The sequence below is a fragment of the Lepisosteus oculatus genome, chromosome 1 (genome assembly GCF_040954835.1).
Source record: "Lepisosteus oculatus isolate fLepOcu1 chromosome 1, fLepOcu1.hap2, whole genome shotgun sequence".
NCBI lineage: Eukaryota > Metazoa > Chordata > Actinopteri > Semionotiformes > Lepisosteidae > Lepisosteus > Lepisosteus oculatus.
In genome coordinates this window covers 6,192,833-6,207,727 of record NC_090696.1, presented here as the reverse complement: position 1 = coordinate 6,207,727, position 14,895 = coordinate 6,192,833, and the positions used below count along the sequence as shown (strand labels likewise).

The 14,895-nt window shown below is 51.0% G+C and overlaps 1 protein-coding gene across 9 annotated transcripts in view; it reads right to left on the bottom strand.

Annotated features, from left to right (window-relative positions):
* Window positions 1–14,895, bottom strand: part of nsd2 (nuclear receptor binding SET domain protein 2) — a 44,675-nt gene that overhangs the window by 11,246 nt on the left and 18,534 nt on the right. For 8 of the 9 annotated variants that reach the window (XM_015344398.2, XM_015344400.2, XM_015344392.2 and 5 more), the window contains 12 exons: window positions 11,054–11,210; window positions 10,215–10,384; window positions 9,465–9,875; window positions 7,931–8,108; window positions 5,630–5,695; window positions 5,047–5,168; window positions 4,316–4,394; window positions 3,593–3,708; window positions 3,067–3,189; window positions 2,155–2,281; window positions 1,438–1,638; window positions 159–338 (listed from right to left, as the gene is read on the bottom strand). In XM_015344398.2, coding sequence (XP_015199884.2) covers window positions 159–338; window positions 1,438–1,638; window positions 2,155–2,281; window positions 3,067–3,189; window positions 3,593–3,708; window positions 4,316–4,394; window positions 5,047–5,168; window positions 5,630–5,695; window positions 7,931–8,108; window positions 9,465–9,875; window positions 10,215–10,384; window positions 11,054–11,210 — 1,930 coding nt within the window. The remainder of the gene's footprint in view (window positions 1–158; window positions 339–1,437; window positions 1,639–2,154; window positions 2,282–3,066; window positions 3,190–3,592; window positions 3,709–4,315; window positions 4,395–5,046; window positions 5,169–5,629; window positions 5,696–7,930; window positions 8,109–9,464; window positions 9,876–10,214; window positions 10,385–11,053; window positions 11,211–14,895) is intronic. The other variant, XM_015344399.2, reaches the window with a different exon arrangement.

The following is a 14,895-nucleotide window of genomic DNA, read 5'->3' as shown; positions in this document are numbered from 1 at the left end:
CGACTCGGCATGTTACCACACTATTCCAGTCCGCCCCCGTGTTTCAGAGATTTTTCTTCAGAGGTCTCTAATAAGAGAGAAGTGCTCTTCAGCACCCCTTCCCCCATTCGCCAAGCAGCTCGCAGTCGCAGCCACGGCCCACCAGAGGGCGCCCTGACCTTTGGAGCAGACGAAGCACCAGCTGACGTTGACGTGGGTGTGGTGGCTGTAGCCCTTCTTGGCGGTGAAGTGGTTCGTGCAGATGATGCTGCTGGAGGTGAGCAGCTCGCAGCCGGCCGCGATGCACTGGTCTCCCGCGTGATAGGCCACCGGGCAGCGCACGCAGCGCAGCATCTTGCCTGCAACACAGCCAGGGAGAAGTCGACAGTAGCATTTTTTCTTGCAAGTCTTTTTTTTTTTTACCACATCCCGGTGCACAACGAACATCACACAGACCTGAGCAGAAATTCACACGACTGCTCGTGCGACACTCACATAAGGATACAAAGTGTGAATACAATAACAGATCAGTCACATCAGCTACAGGTGGTCATACTTGGCTTCTACAATAAGACTGCACAACTCATCTACTGTGTGTCTGGGCAGAGGCAACATTGACAGTGACCTGTTTTTGGACTAAACAGTAAACTCTGCTACATCTGGCATTTCCCGTTTACAACAGGTTTTGTACTATATATGCCAGGGACTATATTTATATTTATAATGTGCAATACAACCTTTTGTGTTCTGTTCTGGTTTGTTCTGTGTATATTCTAGAATGTGAGCAACTCCTCTTAGTGCCCTTCTCACTGACGGCCTGATTGTATTGTTTGTATTGCTGTATTATTATATCATTTCATTACACTGTGCTGTGTTGACTGTGTTAAGCTGTTGCTGCACTGCAGCCAATTTCCCTCATGGGATTAATAAAGTATCTATCAGTCAGTCACAATAAATCAGATTCTGATACTGTAAAAACTAAACAAGCAGACTAATATGGTCCATAGAACTAATGTCTAAAGCCCACCCTTAAAAAACAGCTAGCATATTCATCATTTTTACACAAATGATTGTCTCTTATGGGCGTGGATTGCTCTAATACACTGAAAGAAGCTTACAATGTTTAACTGCAGTACAGAAAATCAAATTGATTATCAAGTGTGGAAATGCTTGGTACTGACGATTTTGAAGATGTCTTGGCAAGTTCTCGAAAACGTACCTTAAATACGCTGGTACAGGTTTTCTTGTGGAGCATTCTTACTTGGAAATGGTGATGGTTAATAAGGAGCTCTTGGAAACAAAGGGAGTGCAAGTACCAGAGCACCATCTTGTGGCAACAGGAAGTCTAAAACGTCTCGGACATTTAAAGGCCTGGGGGTATAAAACTGAACAGCGGGGATATCCTGCCAGACAGGGTGATGAAGGTGGACCATGGAGAAACCCGCAGCCGGCTCTCACCTTTCTTGGCCTTGAGCCTGGAGGGGTGGCTGACGTGGCAGCTGAGGCAGACGTGCAGGGGGCAGCGGAAGCCCTTGTTCTCGAAGACGGTCAGCGCGCTCTGGCGGACGCAGGCCTCGTGGTAGAACCTCCCGCACTGCGGCACCGCGCAGCGCTTCAGCTCCCCGGCCGCCTGCTTGCAGGAGAAGCAGGGGCGGACACCTGGTGGGGGGGGGCAAGCACACGGGCTGAGGGGCGGGGCCGCGCTGCACGGACACCACCCACGGCGCTGTACTTCACATACGCCGCAGCACAAAGGCCCCGACACACGGCCTGCAGTGCCCTCCGCATCCGACGCGCCGATCTCACGATTTCCCCCTCCAGCCCAATTTACGTTTTTCTGCAGGGCACATATGCAGATACATGTGGCATGGGACTGCCTACCATTCTTTACCTTTAAATCCACTGTATTCCTTTAACAGAGGGAGAAAGGCCTCTCTCAGCCTTCACCATCTTGCCTTCGGACAATGAGCAACACACTCACTCGCCTGAAGTGCGAGGTTACTGACGCACCGTGACAGGGCCCCCCTGAACCTCTCTCTCGGTGCATTTTTCATACTGGGTTGGGGCGACATCTGCCCACGCAGAGCGCCACCGCGCACACGCACAGCGGCTGGTGTCTAGTGTTCGGTGTGGAGAGGGAGGGCCAGGTCGCGAGGGAACCGCCACTGGTCTTACCGGTGGTGCACTCCTGGCACAGGAACTTCCCCGGGGGCTTTTCTTTCAGCCCCACACAGCGGGGGTGAAACGCTCCACAGCACTGGCCCTCACACAGCAGCAGGGCCTCCCCCGGCAGCTCGCACACCTGAGGGCAGACGGCACGACCGCGGGTCTTTAAACAGGCGACAACCGAGACGGACACAGCGCACCGCATGGGGCGCTTACATTCTCACAAGGCAGCTGAGGAAAGTTCCTCGTAAACCTTCAATTCTCAAACTGCAGGCAGTAGGAGTGGAGGGGAACACGTTTCATGTTAACACACCCAATTGAGGATAGCTAAAGGATTCATGCTCAAATTCAGTGACGCATTTAAAGAGGAACTGCAGTCCCAATTTCTCAGACCAGTTATTAAATCTCGGTGACAAAACTTAATTGACGGGGTCACAAAATGTGACAAATTCTGAATGCACAAAATCGTGAAGTTCGTGAAAGTACTCCAGCCACTTTGCCAAAGGTGAGCGTGTGTAAACCGCAACGCGACGCGGCCCTTCCTGCTCTCTAGTCGCCGTGATGGGATGTACGAGAGAATAAACAGGTTGTGCCGCAGTTTCAATGCAGAAATGTTCCAATGTAGTAGTACTTTATATTGGATTAAAAGAAATGTTTTCACAAGCCTGCTTCTTTACAATGTAATAGGGCCACATGTCAGAAAAATATTTTTTTTTTCCCCCCAACGGGGCAAACACATGCCGACAAATAACGTATAAAAGGCACTCCCTCCCCTTGGTGTCACGAGACGGAAAATAGACATTACATTTCTGCCCAAAGGACATGGGCCACAAGCAGAAGCTGCTGTATAACTCCCAATGGACAGCAGCGCTGCCCCATCAGCGGGCTTCCCGACTGCGAGCGGAGGCGGCGGTGTCTCACCTGGCAGACGTTGTCCTTCTTGGCGGCGCTGCCGCGCTCCGCCCTCTTGACGGAGGCGGAGGTCCCGGGCGGCGCGTCATCCGTGCTCTCGCAGGGCGACACGGGCCGCTCCTCTCCGGAGCTCTGGGAGGGCACAAAAACCAGTCAGCAACCCGCCGCGGGGCTGTTGGCGCTGTGCAGTCCCGCTGCTTCCCCTAGTGTCCAGTCACATCTTACTTTACAAGTCATGAGGGTTTCAGGTCCGAGTGGACTGGCTGAAACAGGGCAGGCCCTGCCCTGACCTCACACTACATGTTCAGCAAAGTCTGCTAATGCCCGATACCTGCAAGTGTAAAACAGTGTAACGTCTTCTTCATCTGTGAAAGCACAATAACCAAACAATCTCAGATTTAAAGCAGAAATTCAGAAGCTGGGCGTTCGCCAACAGGGGCAGTCGAAGTCTTTCGGCGGACCCTTGGGACCCCTCCCTTCTTTAAGTACACCCCGTCCAGGCGGCCGCCCGGGTTCCGATCCCCCTGCTCCTCACCTCAGTGTGGGCCGCCGCGGGCGAGGGCCTCTTGCTCGCCGGGGAAAGGGAGGGCCGGCCGGCCGAGGCGCGCTTCCTCTTCTTCGCCGGCTGGCGCTGCTCCAGTGGTTTACTTCCTGCGCGAGAGAGGCAGCGTTGGAGGCACCTTCCTCGGGCCCGTGAAGAAGGAACCCCGGGCACAGAGCCTGGAGCCTCCCAACACCACCCGGCTCGGCCTAGTCAAGAGCACACGCGTCTCCGGGGCAACGGCTTCGGAGTCACCTGGCCTGCAGATCTCAATACCCTCCTACACATCACGATCACACTCTTTATCGAGATCTAGACTGCGGTCACAAGTCCCGTCAACAGACTGCCGCCTATGACTGGAGTTTCCCCAACGAGAGACCTGAAACTACGTTTGTATGCGACGTTATCGGCTGGAGGATTGAATCTTTCCCTCTGGGCGCTTGTCAACACAGCTGCATCCCAGTACTTTCTTAACTTCTTTTCTTTGTCTTCTGCGCAACACTGGCGCAGGACTCTTCCGTTAAGAAGCGGCTGACAACCGACTCGTCTGGTTAAAGATAAGGTCATTACCACCATCGGCACTAACAGGTGGGGTCCTGATAGGTCTTCGAGTAAAGCAGAAAGATTGCGCCGGCGTGAGAAAGAGAGGAGGCGATCTGCAAAGCTAAACCTAGAGAAGGTTCTCGAAGGCCGTCAGACAGGGTGGCCAAACCCTACCCCAGCGGCTTGTCCGAGGAGCCGGTGCGCTCTCCACGGCCCGTTCCGTCGTCTCCGCTAGCAATTTGGATTTGCGGGTCTTTGTGGAATCAGGAGGGGAGAAAGGAGAGAGAGAAGAATTAGCCCCGTTAACAGCGCAACAAAATAACAAAACCAACACGACAAGCCACCTTTAACATGACAGATTACAACAGATTAAATTGACAGCATTGAGCTAACGGGACTCCGTCTAGTTCCCCCCAGAGGAGCAAAATAAAATAAAAAAACTCAAATTTCACTTGGAAGAGTTCCTTCTTAGACGAGGGGTTTCTCAAAACCACCTCCATATTACATCCACGCTTCTTTGTCACTGGTTCCAGGTAGGGGTGAGAAAAAACACTAGGGGCCGGTTGAAAGAGCTACAGAAACACCCTATGTGTCGACACAACCCATAGCTGAAGACCACGAGTTTAACTTTTCACCAGGTCCAAGCAAGAATAAATCTGTTACTGCAGTGTTGAGTAAAGAAGTCTGTGAACCATCATGTTTCCAACTCGCGAGGCCATAAATGACACTCACTTGTGATGAATAACATTAATTGTTATTGTTCAAGTCCTGGTTCGTTTCAGCCACAACAGCAATGATGGCACCTGACTTCAAATGCACCAAATCGGCAGACTAAGCTTCTCTGAGGATACCGAAACATGTCACAAAACCCCTCTTCATGAGTTTTCCCCTCTTTAAGTTGCTACCTTGCGCTGTGGAGTACTGCTGTTGAGTCTGGCCCTCTTCCTGGGCTGTTCCACTTTGTCCACTTCAGTGTCGTCCAGTGGTCTCTTTCCCAGCCTTTTTGGATGGGTCGATTTTGGGCTTCCTTGAAAAAAAAAAACACCAAGATACGCAAATAATGAAATGAAGCAGAAACGGAAGGGATACACAACCCTGAGATGCACAAGAACAAGTGAATCACTATCATAACTGACTAAATAAAGCCCCCCCCCCCCCCACAAAATCATGCTAGATTATTCTACTTTTCTAAAACCATGAATAAACAGAAAACATTTTTGATGCACAATATATTATAAATGTGAGAAATACTAGATAACATCTTGAGCAAAACAAAAGCTGATAATTGTTTTTTTTCCCCCCAATTCGAAGACCAGCTCTTTAATGGGTATCTATGCACTTGACTGTGCAATGATTTCTAGCAATCTGCTGCAGTTACAATGTTCATTTAGACACTCATGACATCCAGGATCCCTCTGGAACAGCAGGGACTCGAAGATTGCTCCATCTCCATCGAACAGGCCGGTCTCAAATCCATCTCAAGCTCACCTATGAGATCCGACTTCTTCCTCAATTCCCGATGTGCACAAGGCTTTGTTTTCCGTACTCTTCTGCCTATAAAAAACCAAAAGGTAAAATGTACGCAAGAAAGACCCAGAACAATTACATTAATTACAGTTCCCTCGTTTAAAGACTAGGTCTAGCGACTGTAAAATTAAAATAATTATTGCACTTAACAAAATATCTATAAAAACAGCATGTAAGTGTATTTTCCCATTGAAACAGATGCTGAAATCGTATATATTGCAGACCAACTCTTTAATTTCTGAGACGGATTATCCACAGGGCCTCTAGTGATTTTAGACATCACAGTACAGACCGTTCTGCAGTGATGGGAATTTCCTGTGAACCCTCTAAATTATAATTCATACTTCCCCAAAGGCACACAGGACCCAAGTCCAGATCTGAGACAGAAGACAAGAGGTCTTCTGTCCAAGACATTACAAAATATCAGGGCTGGATTCTATGGGAAACCTATTAATTAAAAAATAAAAACGTTAAATAAAAGCAATAACAGAATAAGAAACCTGTATCGGCAAAAATATTGAAATGTGTTACTAGTGCTTCTCGATGCTGTGTATGCCTAGTTGAGATGCCTACCCCACATTTATTGGCAAAATTTATCATTGTTTTTTAACTCTTGTAATTTGACAAGTTTCCTCCAACAACCCAGGGGTGCATCTGCGGTCTGAGGTGACTTCCACAGACAAACACAACACCGACAGATTAGGGTCGCATTATTCAGCTGTACCCAAACTGTGGAGAGCCGGAGTCGAGATCCTGCACCTGTACGCGGCAACCCAACGTGGAACTGCGGTCAGCACAGCTCTGAGCCCACGGGGGGAAGAGTGAGCAGGACTCTGAGGACCGCCTGCTCCTCAGGGCGCTGGACACGACGCCCCCTGGAGGACAGGCTCCTGCCTCACATCCTCCTGGGTGTCTGGCCACAGCGGGTGGGGGGCTGTAGGGGCCACCAATGGCTGGCAGCTGAGTGTGTCCAGGCCGACTCTTCCATCCTCTGCCACCCCCCCCCACCACCACCACCAATCAGGTGCACAGACAGCGAGTGAAATGACCAGAGCTCGAACCCGTGATCACAGAGCCCAGCCTGCCCTTGGAGAAAGCCCCTCTCCCAGCTGGATATGCATGATCCCTCTGCGATCTCTGTAATGGCTACCCTTCACATGCCTTTTCTAACCAGCACCATCGCTTCCAGCCGCGATTCCAAAACCTGCTCTCACCCGTGGGGCAGCAGAGCTCATTTATAAACCGCCGAAGTAAGTGTTGCTCGTTCCACAGAACAGCCTGCTGATCCTTGTGTGCTGGAAGGCAGCAAAGGTGAGTTTCTCTGAGAACAGCACCTCTCAGGACAGTGACAACCCGGGACAGTTCTGCTTCCCCATGCCGGATGTCTGGCAGAGAGCCATAGGCACACCTGGGCAATAGCCTTCAAGTCACAGGCCGGGGTTAACCATCCATAAGATGACCAACCAATCAGCGACCTGTGGGGAATGGAGACCCATGCCACCTGATCACCTCTAGGCCAATCACATTCCGTATTCTCCCCCGTTAAAAAGCGGCACACATCTTTCCTAAATTGCTTCTCTCCCCTGAGCCCAGCTGGCCGACTGACAGCAGCACCCCAGAGACGATGGTCACTTTGTGGACTTGAACTCGGGTCTGAAGCGCCAAGTTTGAAAAGAGCCCGTACGGAAGGGAATTCTAACCTGCGGCAAGACCTCGCAACCAGCGAGCTGCCACCGTGTGCCCACTGGGTCACTGGAGCAGCCCGCTTGGACTTTCACATTCAACGTTCCCGATCTGAGAATTCAACCGCTATCCCGTTTGACAGACGGATTCAGTGACAAAGACCGTACTCACTTACGAGTATTTTTATGAGAACGAACTTAACACTTAACATGAACTTGTTTGTATCTCTTCTTAATCTTGAAACCATTATATCTTGGTAGCCCACAAGCAGATGATCTATCATTTGTATCCAGACAAGCTTTCATGTATTTAGTTTGATTTTTTATCTACACGATGCCTTAATGATTCCTGTGTATTTTAAGTCCATGTGCAGAGTGTTCGTTCTGTTGACTGATTCCCAATAACCGAGAAAAAACCTATGCAATTTACTGGCACATTCCAGTAAATTTCAAACTCCAACTCTATCATTTTCTCCGGGACAAAATACAATACAAATGCGATTCTTTCCCTAGGTAGAGGCCCTCACTCTAAAGGAAATTTTTCCTGTCGTTTATCAGCGCGGTAGCCAAATCCCCCCACCTGGGCCCAGCGGAGCCGAGGACTCGCTCAGGGAGACCTCCACAAAGGCGTCCTCCAACTGGGCCTTCTTCACAGCCGGGCGAGGATGGAGCCTCCTTCGGCCTCTCCTCCCCTTCAGCTTGGGAGCAAGCGGATCTTTCCCATTCTCCTTCGAGACGTCCAGAGGTTCTGCCACAGCCTGGAAATGGAAAAAAAGACAAGAAAATTGCTCTCCTCTTTTCAGCTTTCAGAGAAAAGCTGAAAAAAGCTTTAAAAGCAAACTCTTGAAGCCAAAAGGTCTTAAGGTCACCACTTCTTCAGTGCTTCTGACTATGACACTCCCAGTCTTGAGTTTTTAAACGCTATCTGTGCGCTCGGGTGTTCATGCTTTTCAGGGTTAGAAAATCCCCAAAACTTTAGTACATCAAATATTTCGACATATACAAGAGGTAAAATATATATTGGTATCAGGGATTTTTTCCACACAGCAAAAAATTAGAGATTCTTCAAAAGGCATGCTTCATGTACCCCAAACACTAGAGCATTCTACAATGGGACAGGCTAACCTGAAGCCAGATTTAACTGAAAAAATATTTGAACTTTCCTACCAACTGGCTGTCGTTGAGGGGGAAGAGAATGAAAATCATTTACCTGCACATTACACAATGTTCATTACAGCCATTTATGTGCTAATATATTGTCTTACACTTACAAGCACTTTGGTATCCTTGAAGATGAACATAGCTATATGCTGGGCATGTTCTTTCTCTTTGTTCAAATCTCATATTTCTTGGAAGGTTTAAGTCGCAAAGCTGATCTGTCTGATAATTGACTGTATTCAGGATCTACTCGCCTGCACAAGAACAAAGCCTTGGCTTCTGGCCTTTACTGCAATGAAATCAAAGAGACTTTAAAGACTTGACATGCATTCCTCCCAGACATCGAAACTGGAAAGTATGGTGACGAGCCCTTAATTCTGGAGTGGTAATGAGTTTGTCAGAATGGAGGAGCCAGAGACACGATCAAGTCTCAACCCACAAGGACACACTATGCAAGACTGAAGCTCGAGACCAGGCTTAAGAAGCAAGGAAGGAGTTTTTCTTGAGCAGGAAGAATTACACTGATGCCAGGCCACCTCTGGAAGGACGATCTTCCTGCAGCCATGCATACCGAATACCGGAAGAACCAAGATCAAAACCCAGCACTACCAAACCTAATTAAAAGTTTTTGAAAAACTTAAATCGATAAATCCATCATACATCTGATGCTGTTTTGACAATACAACTCAAGTCAAATCAGTTTAAAATTAATAGCGACAAGACTGAACTCTTCAACCCTACAAAGAAAGGCGCAAGGTTCCTTTAGCCAGTGGAAGATACAGACTAGATTACTGAAGATCTGCTGGATCTTCAGTACTCCCCACTTTACAAGAAAGGAAGACGAAGTGCCGCATTTTAATAGACACTGGAGTAGAGATTTGGTCCCGAGCCGTGAAAGGAACGAGACTTCACAGCGACAACGGTCTCCCGGCGCACAAACGGGGAGTTTCACGGACCTGGTCGTCCGGCTGCCCCTGGTCTTCCTTCTGCTTGGAAACCGTCGAGACCTCTTTCCTTTTCTTCAGCGGCCACTGGCGCCCCTTGCCCGCCCTGATCCTGCCAGGAGCCTTTATCGTGGGCGTCCTCTTAGTCCATGAGGTGCTGCGTCTGTGCGGGGCGGCGGGGGGGCCAGGGGGCTCTGGGGGCAGGGCGGCGGACTCCTGGCAGGCCCGGGGCAGCGCGGCGGGGTCCCGCTCCTCCAGGCCCAGCTCGCCGAGCACGCGGGGGCTGAGCTGCGGCCGGCCGTTGACGTAGGCGAAGGTGAACTTGGCCAGGCGCTCTCTTGTCTCCATGCCAGCCGCCTCCTTCGCCTGCGTGATCCCAATTTCCCACTGGGCCCGCAGCTTGGCCGGCACCGACTTGGGCAGCTGCGAAGGAGAAAAGGAACATCGCTGAGAAGACGGGCGCTGCACCGCGCTCGCCTACTGGCGCTCCTCCTGGCTGGGGGAGGTGCTGTTCTGCCACACTAATATACCGTATGTCCACACCCAGCCTCCTCAGGGGCTCACTTCCGCGATTCCCGCTGGAACAGCTCCAGATCTCGACCCCGCAAGGGGGAACAGGACCGGAGAGCCCTGGAGAACAGGCTGTGCACATGCCAAGCCATCGATCCCCCGGCGGTTCCCAGCCCGGGCTGCCTGAAGCAGCCCCAGCAGCGCGGTCAATCAGAGGGGGACCCCCGCGGGCGGCGAGTCGGGGCGGGGTACCTTCTTCTTGTCGCTGCGGGCCGCGCACGGCCTGGCGCTCTCCTGGCAGAGCTCCCTGTACTGCTGCTCCCCGCCGAAGGGCACGATGCTCTTCTCGAAGATGTAGCCGTGCTCGGGGGCATTCCCGAAGAACTGCACGTGGTACTGCACGCTCGTCCGGCTGTTCACTGCTGGGGGGAGAGAGAGGCGGTCACCGGCCCGGAAGGCTAGGCTGCCTAAACAGGAGCGTGCTTAAGACACAGGCCAGGCACGAATTAAAACACTCCCCCGCTTAAAAAAAAGCCCCGATACCATTCGAACAAACGAGATCCTGATGAGGTCTCTCTGCAGCTCAGACCACCATTTCTCCACTGGTGCGCTGCAGAACAGAGGCACGCCTTCGGACATTATTCTCACAAGACGGACATTTTTAAAAGTTAAATCAAGCTGAATTGTTTAGATATATTTATGCATTTTGCGGATTAACCGAAGCGTCGTGCGGCGCGTTCAGTGTATACACCCTAGACGGAAGCCATGATGTGGGGACTGCCTGTACGCGAGTTTTCCGCTTTGACAGAATTGAAAAAACAATGTTTCATTGTCACCTGCTCCTGTCAGGATGCAAGGCAAAACGGATTTAACACCGACATGAGTGTTTAGAAGCCTGATAATGTGTTCTGGCCACTGAAGTGTGTGTCATTAGGGAATGGGGCGGAGTGCTGTAAATGTTTCAGATTTATGTACGTGTACTGTGTGAAAGAGAAGACTGAGAAACTGTCATTCTTCCGTGCCACAGGTGTGTATTAACACAGGATCTTCAGTCTACATGCACTGCTCTCCTTGCGCTGTGCCCCACATACCTTTCAGTTTGATGTGGCTGCTGAGAGCTTGGTCTTTGGTTACCATGCAGGGCCACCAGGGGTACCCCGACACCTTGGTCCAGACGACGTCGCCCACGGAGAACTTCCCCGGCAGCTCCCCCTCGCTCTCTTTCAGGGGCTCCTGCACTGGAGACACCTGCCGAGAGACGGGGCGCAGGCATCACGTACTGTCGCAGGCTGCCCGGTGCCCTCGGGCGAGATGCCCACAGAGGTGCCAGCCCCTGAGCTGTATCTGAAGCAGGACCACAGCACTGGAAGGCTTCTCTCCTGTACACGACAAACGCCGGCAAACGAAACCGATTGCTTAAAACTCGTCGCTGGTTCTGCTCTGAAAACACTGAAGCACTTTTTGCTGAACACGGCTCGGGGAGAACCACACTCATGGAAGAGGGCGCGGAGCTTGTTCGCAATTCCCGCGCCTGCGTACAGCTGCACCGATCACAAAGGAAGAGGCGGGGGGTTACGGACTACTCCGTTTGAGACCCCCTTTTCCCCGGGGCCTCCTGCACCTGCAGAGCGTACCGGGGAAGAGGTGGGAGCAGGGGTAGGACTCCCCAAATCACCACATTACCGACTCCTGTGCACACAGCTCGACCACAAAGCAAGCCAGGGAACGATCCGCAGACGCGACCCCAGTCGGCCGAGATCGAGACTACAGCGGGCGCCCCCGTGTTACTCGAGCACTTCGTTGTGCCGAAACACAAACGGCAATGGTCCAGGCAAAGACTTGGGTCCACGCCCTTTTAAAAAGCAGGGATGTCATATAAGTCCATTTTCAAGAATTTCACTGGAATCAGAACTATAATGGGCAATACGCTGCAATGCAATAGACTGATTCTGTGTCTTGTCGGACGTTGTAACAGCTGACATTAATCACATCTTAAACTACTTTCCCCAGACTAGCTTACACCGACACGTACATTTACGATATACAGTGTCATTAAACAAAACGCTTTACGATTCCCACTACAGCAGTCGAGGAACTGCATTCGATGGTCTGCGACATTTCCTTTAACTTCGGTGCAAGCAATCAGGCCTTCTCAAACAAACGGTTTTAAAGTCAATTCATGTGCAACTCATGTTTTAAATCAAACGAAAACCACGAATGGAAATCAGGGCCAGGCCTGGAGAGTATAAACAAGGAGGGAAACGGTGTGTTCCGCTGTCTCCCATGGCAGCGGTTGAAGGGTGTTGCTGTGGTTACCCTTTCCTTGACGATAAGATTGGTGGTTTTCCTCCACCACAGGCAGGGAAGAATGAGGTCACTGGAGCACAGGAACCCGAAGATGGGAAACGGGGCCAGGTTCCATCTACCAGACTGGCATCGCACCAGCCTGGCTCGAACCCGCTCGAACTCCAGAGCTGTGGAGACCCGTTAAGAGCAAAAGGTTCTGAATGAGATCCAGCTACCAAAGATGGGTTTGCACAAATCATTTTATTCCCACCTCTTCCATCCAGCACAACTACAACTGACAGGTTTTAATAAGACGTAGCAAGAAGTCACAGCTACGATCTTTCTTACCTGCAAAAGCTTTCGGCTTCAGATGAAATACAAACATTTAGATGGCCCCGATGCAACATATTCATTTTCCACACAGTTCGCTATCACATCTGACCTCAGATGTCAACACGGGGACAGAAGACTTCACTGCCAGCAGCTACCCTTTCTGAGGATGTGGGTCAGCCTTGGTGGGGCTCTTCCCACCATGCCAGCACGTCCAAAGGTCCAGTGCCCCAGCAGGGTGACTTACTGTGAGGGGCGGCACAGCGGCGCTGCAGCATGTGAGGTTGCCACACACCTCTGGGGTTGGCGTCATTAAACTCTGGTATAATTCAACCTTTTGTGAGGGATCTGCATGTTCTCCACTTAAAGGCACGTACGTCCAGGTTCGGAGACTGTTTCTTCCCACAAGCTGTCAGATTACAGAGGAACGGTGGCACTTAGGCTAAGGACCTGCGCCTGTGGCTGGAAGGTTGCCGGCTCAAATCCCACGGCCGGCAGAGGAATCCTACTCCGTTGGGCCCCTGAGCAAGGCCCTTCACCCCAGTTGCTCTGTATAAATGGCCGACCCTACGCTCTGACCCCAAGCTTCTCTCCCTGTCTGTGTGTCTCTTGGACATTTACTGGTGCAACTGAAGTGAGGTACCTTGCTCATGGGTAAATCAGCAGCATCCCAAGCTGGGATTTGAACCCATAACCCCACAGCTCGGTGTCCAGAGGCCTGGCTGCTCCTCCACACAGCTCCGTTACCTCCATGGCTCGATTACATCTAGCACAGCTCGGACAACTAAACGCACATGATTTCCCCATTCCCCATTGAGAAGTCTGGCATCTACAGCAGGTACACACAACATACAGGAATGTCACAGGTCAGCCTTGATCCCCAAGTTTTTAACTGCTAAGACGTCAACTCGCTCCAAAACACTAGGCTACCTTTAACAGGGCAAAGACCCACAATTACTCTGCTGCTGTCAGAGGATCTTAAGACAGAAAAAAGAAAAGACTCGGGGTATAAAGAAATGTGCCGTACGGCATGCACCATTTACTGTGCCCTATACAACGTGCTCATTGTAAGACAAGGGTCAACCGAACCCCTACCACCTTCACTTGTTATGTTAATGAGCAGATAAGAAAAGGACAAAGACTCGGCCATCTGGGCCATTAAGAACCTGAATGCCAGTGTGGTGCAGCAATCGTCCACTTCCCACACGAGCACCAGAGCCTGGTTTCCATACAGACTGCAACTCACTGGGCTCCCCAGCAAGAAGCACTGCTTCACAGGAAATCAATGAGCATTTTCACCTCGGCTTTCATCTCGAGTGCAATGTTTTCTACTGTAAAAGACTTGCACTTGGGCCAGGGAGAACAAGAGGGACCTGCCGTGCCACCTCAATGACCTAGATCGAACGACTCCAGCACATTCTGAAGAAAACGTTCGGATCACCCCAACAGCGTGCAGCTATTTCTGCACCAGACGAAGCAGCAGAGGACCTGCACGTGTAAAAGTGCAGACAAGAGCAGATCAAGTGGATTTGTGGCAACGTCACACTAGGTAAAATGGGTTTTCACAGAGGAGCAGAGTTCCTGATGTTTTGATAAACAAAAATTTAATAAAAGAAACACCACTTAGGCCGAGAAATCTGTCAAATTTACAAACATGTTTGGCTGTACTTTGCCAACAAAGGCTACCATCCATCTGAAGCACAAACACGATTTTCAATATCATGTCTTCATTACCCACACAGCTTGAAGTGCCACCTGCCCCTCCGTGTCCAGGCCAAGGGAGGTCTAGAAGCAGAACAGTGCCATCACGCCCAGTTCGACGCCCTGGGCGAAAACAGATCAACTGCATCCACAACCGCGCAAGGCAAGCGTCACACACGCAGACACAAAAAAAGCGCAAACACGTACAAGAGCTCCGAACGTACGCAACAGCTGCCACACCTTCCTGGACTGCTGAAAGAAAAGAGATCGAACGGCAAAAATCCACATTTCCAATCTGTCCTCCGCTGGTCAGGACAAAAGGGTCGAGGGCAGCCGTGTTCTCTCTTGCAAGACGTGGGGATCAGATTCCCAGATTCTTCACAGTTCCTCGTTTCCGGCCTCGGAAGCGCAGCCCCGGTGGCGGTCCGACGGAGCTGTCAGCTCCGAGCGCCGCACGGCACTCCGCAGCCCTCGTGGGTCCTTGCACTTGGGAGAATAGAGGCCTGGATACAGTGTGGGGTCTCCGAGTGACGGACCGTAAGGCTGCACTCGGCCAGGCGGATTTCCACAAAGTCTCACCGATCCGTGATCACCCGCTGGGCGTGTGAGAGCTGGC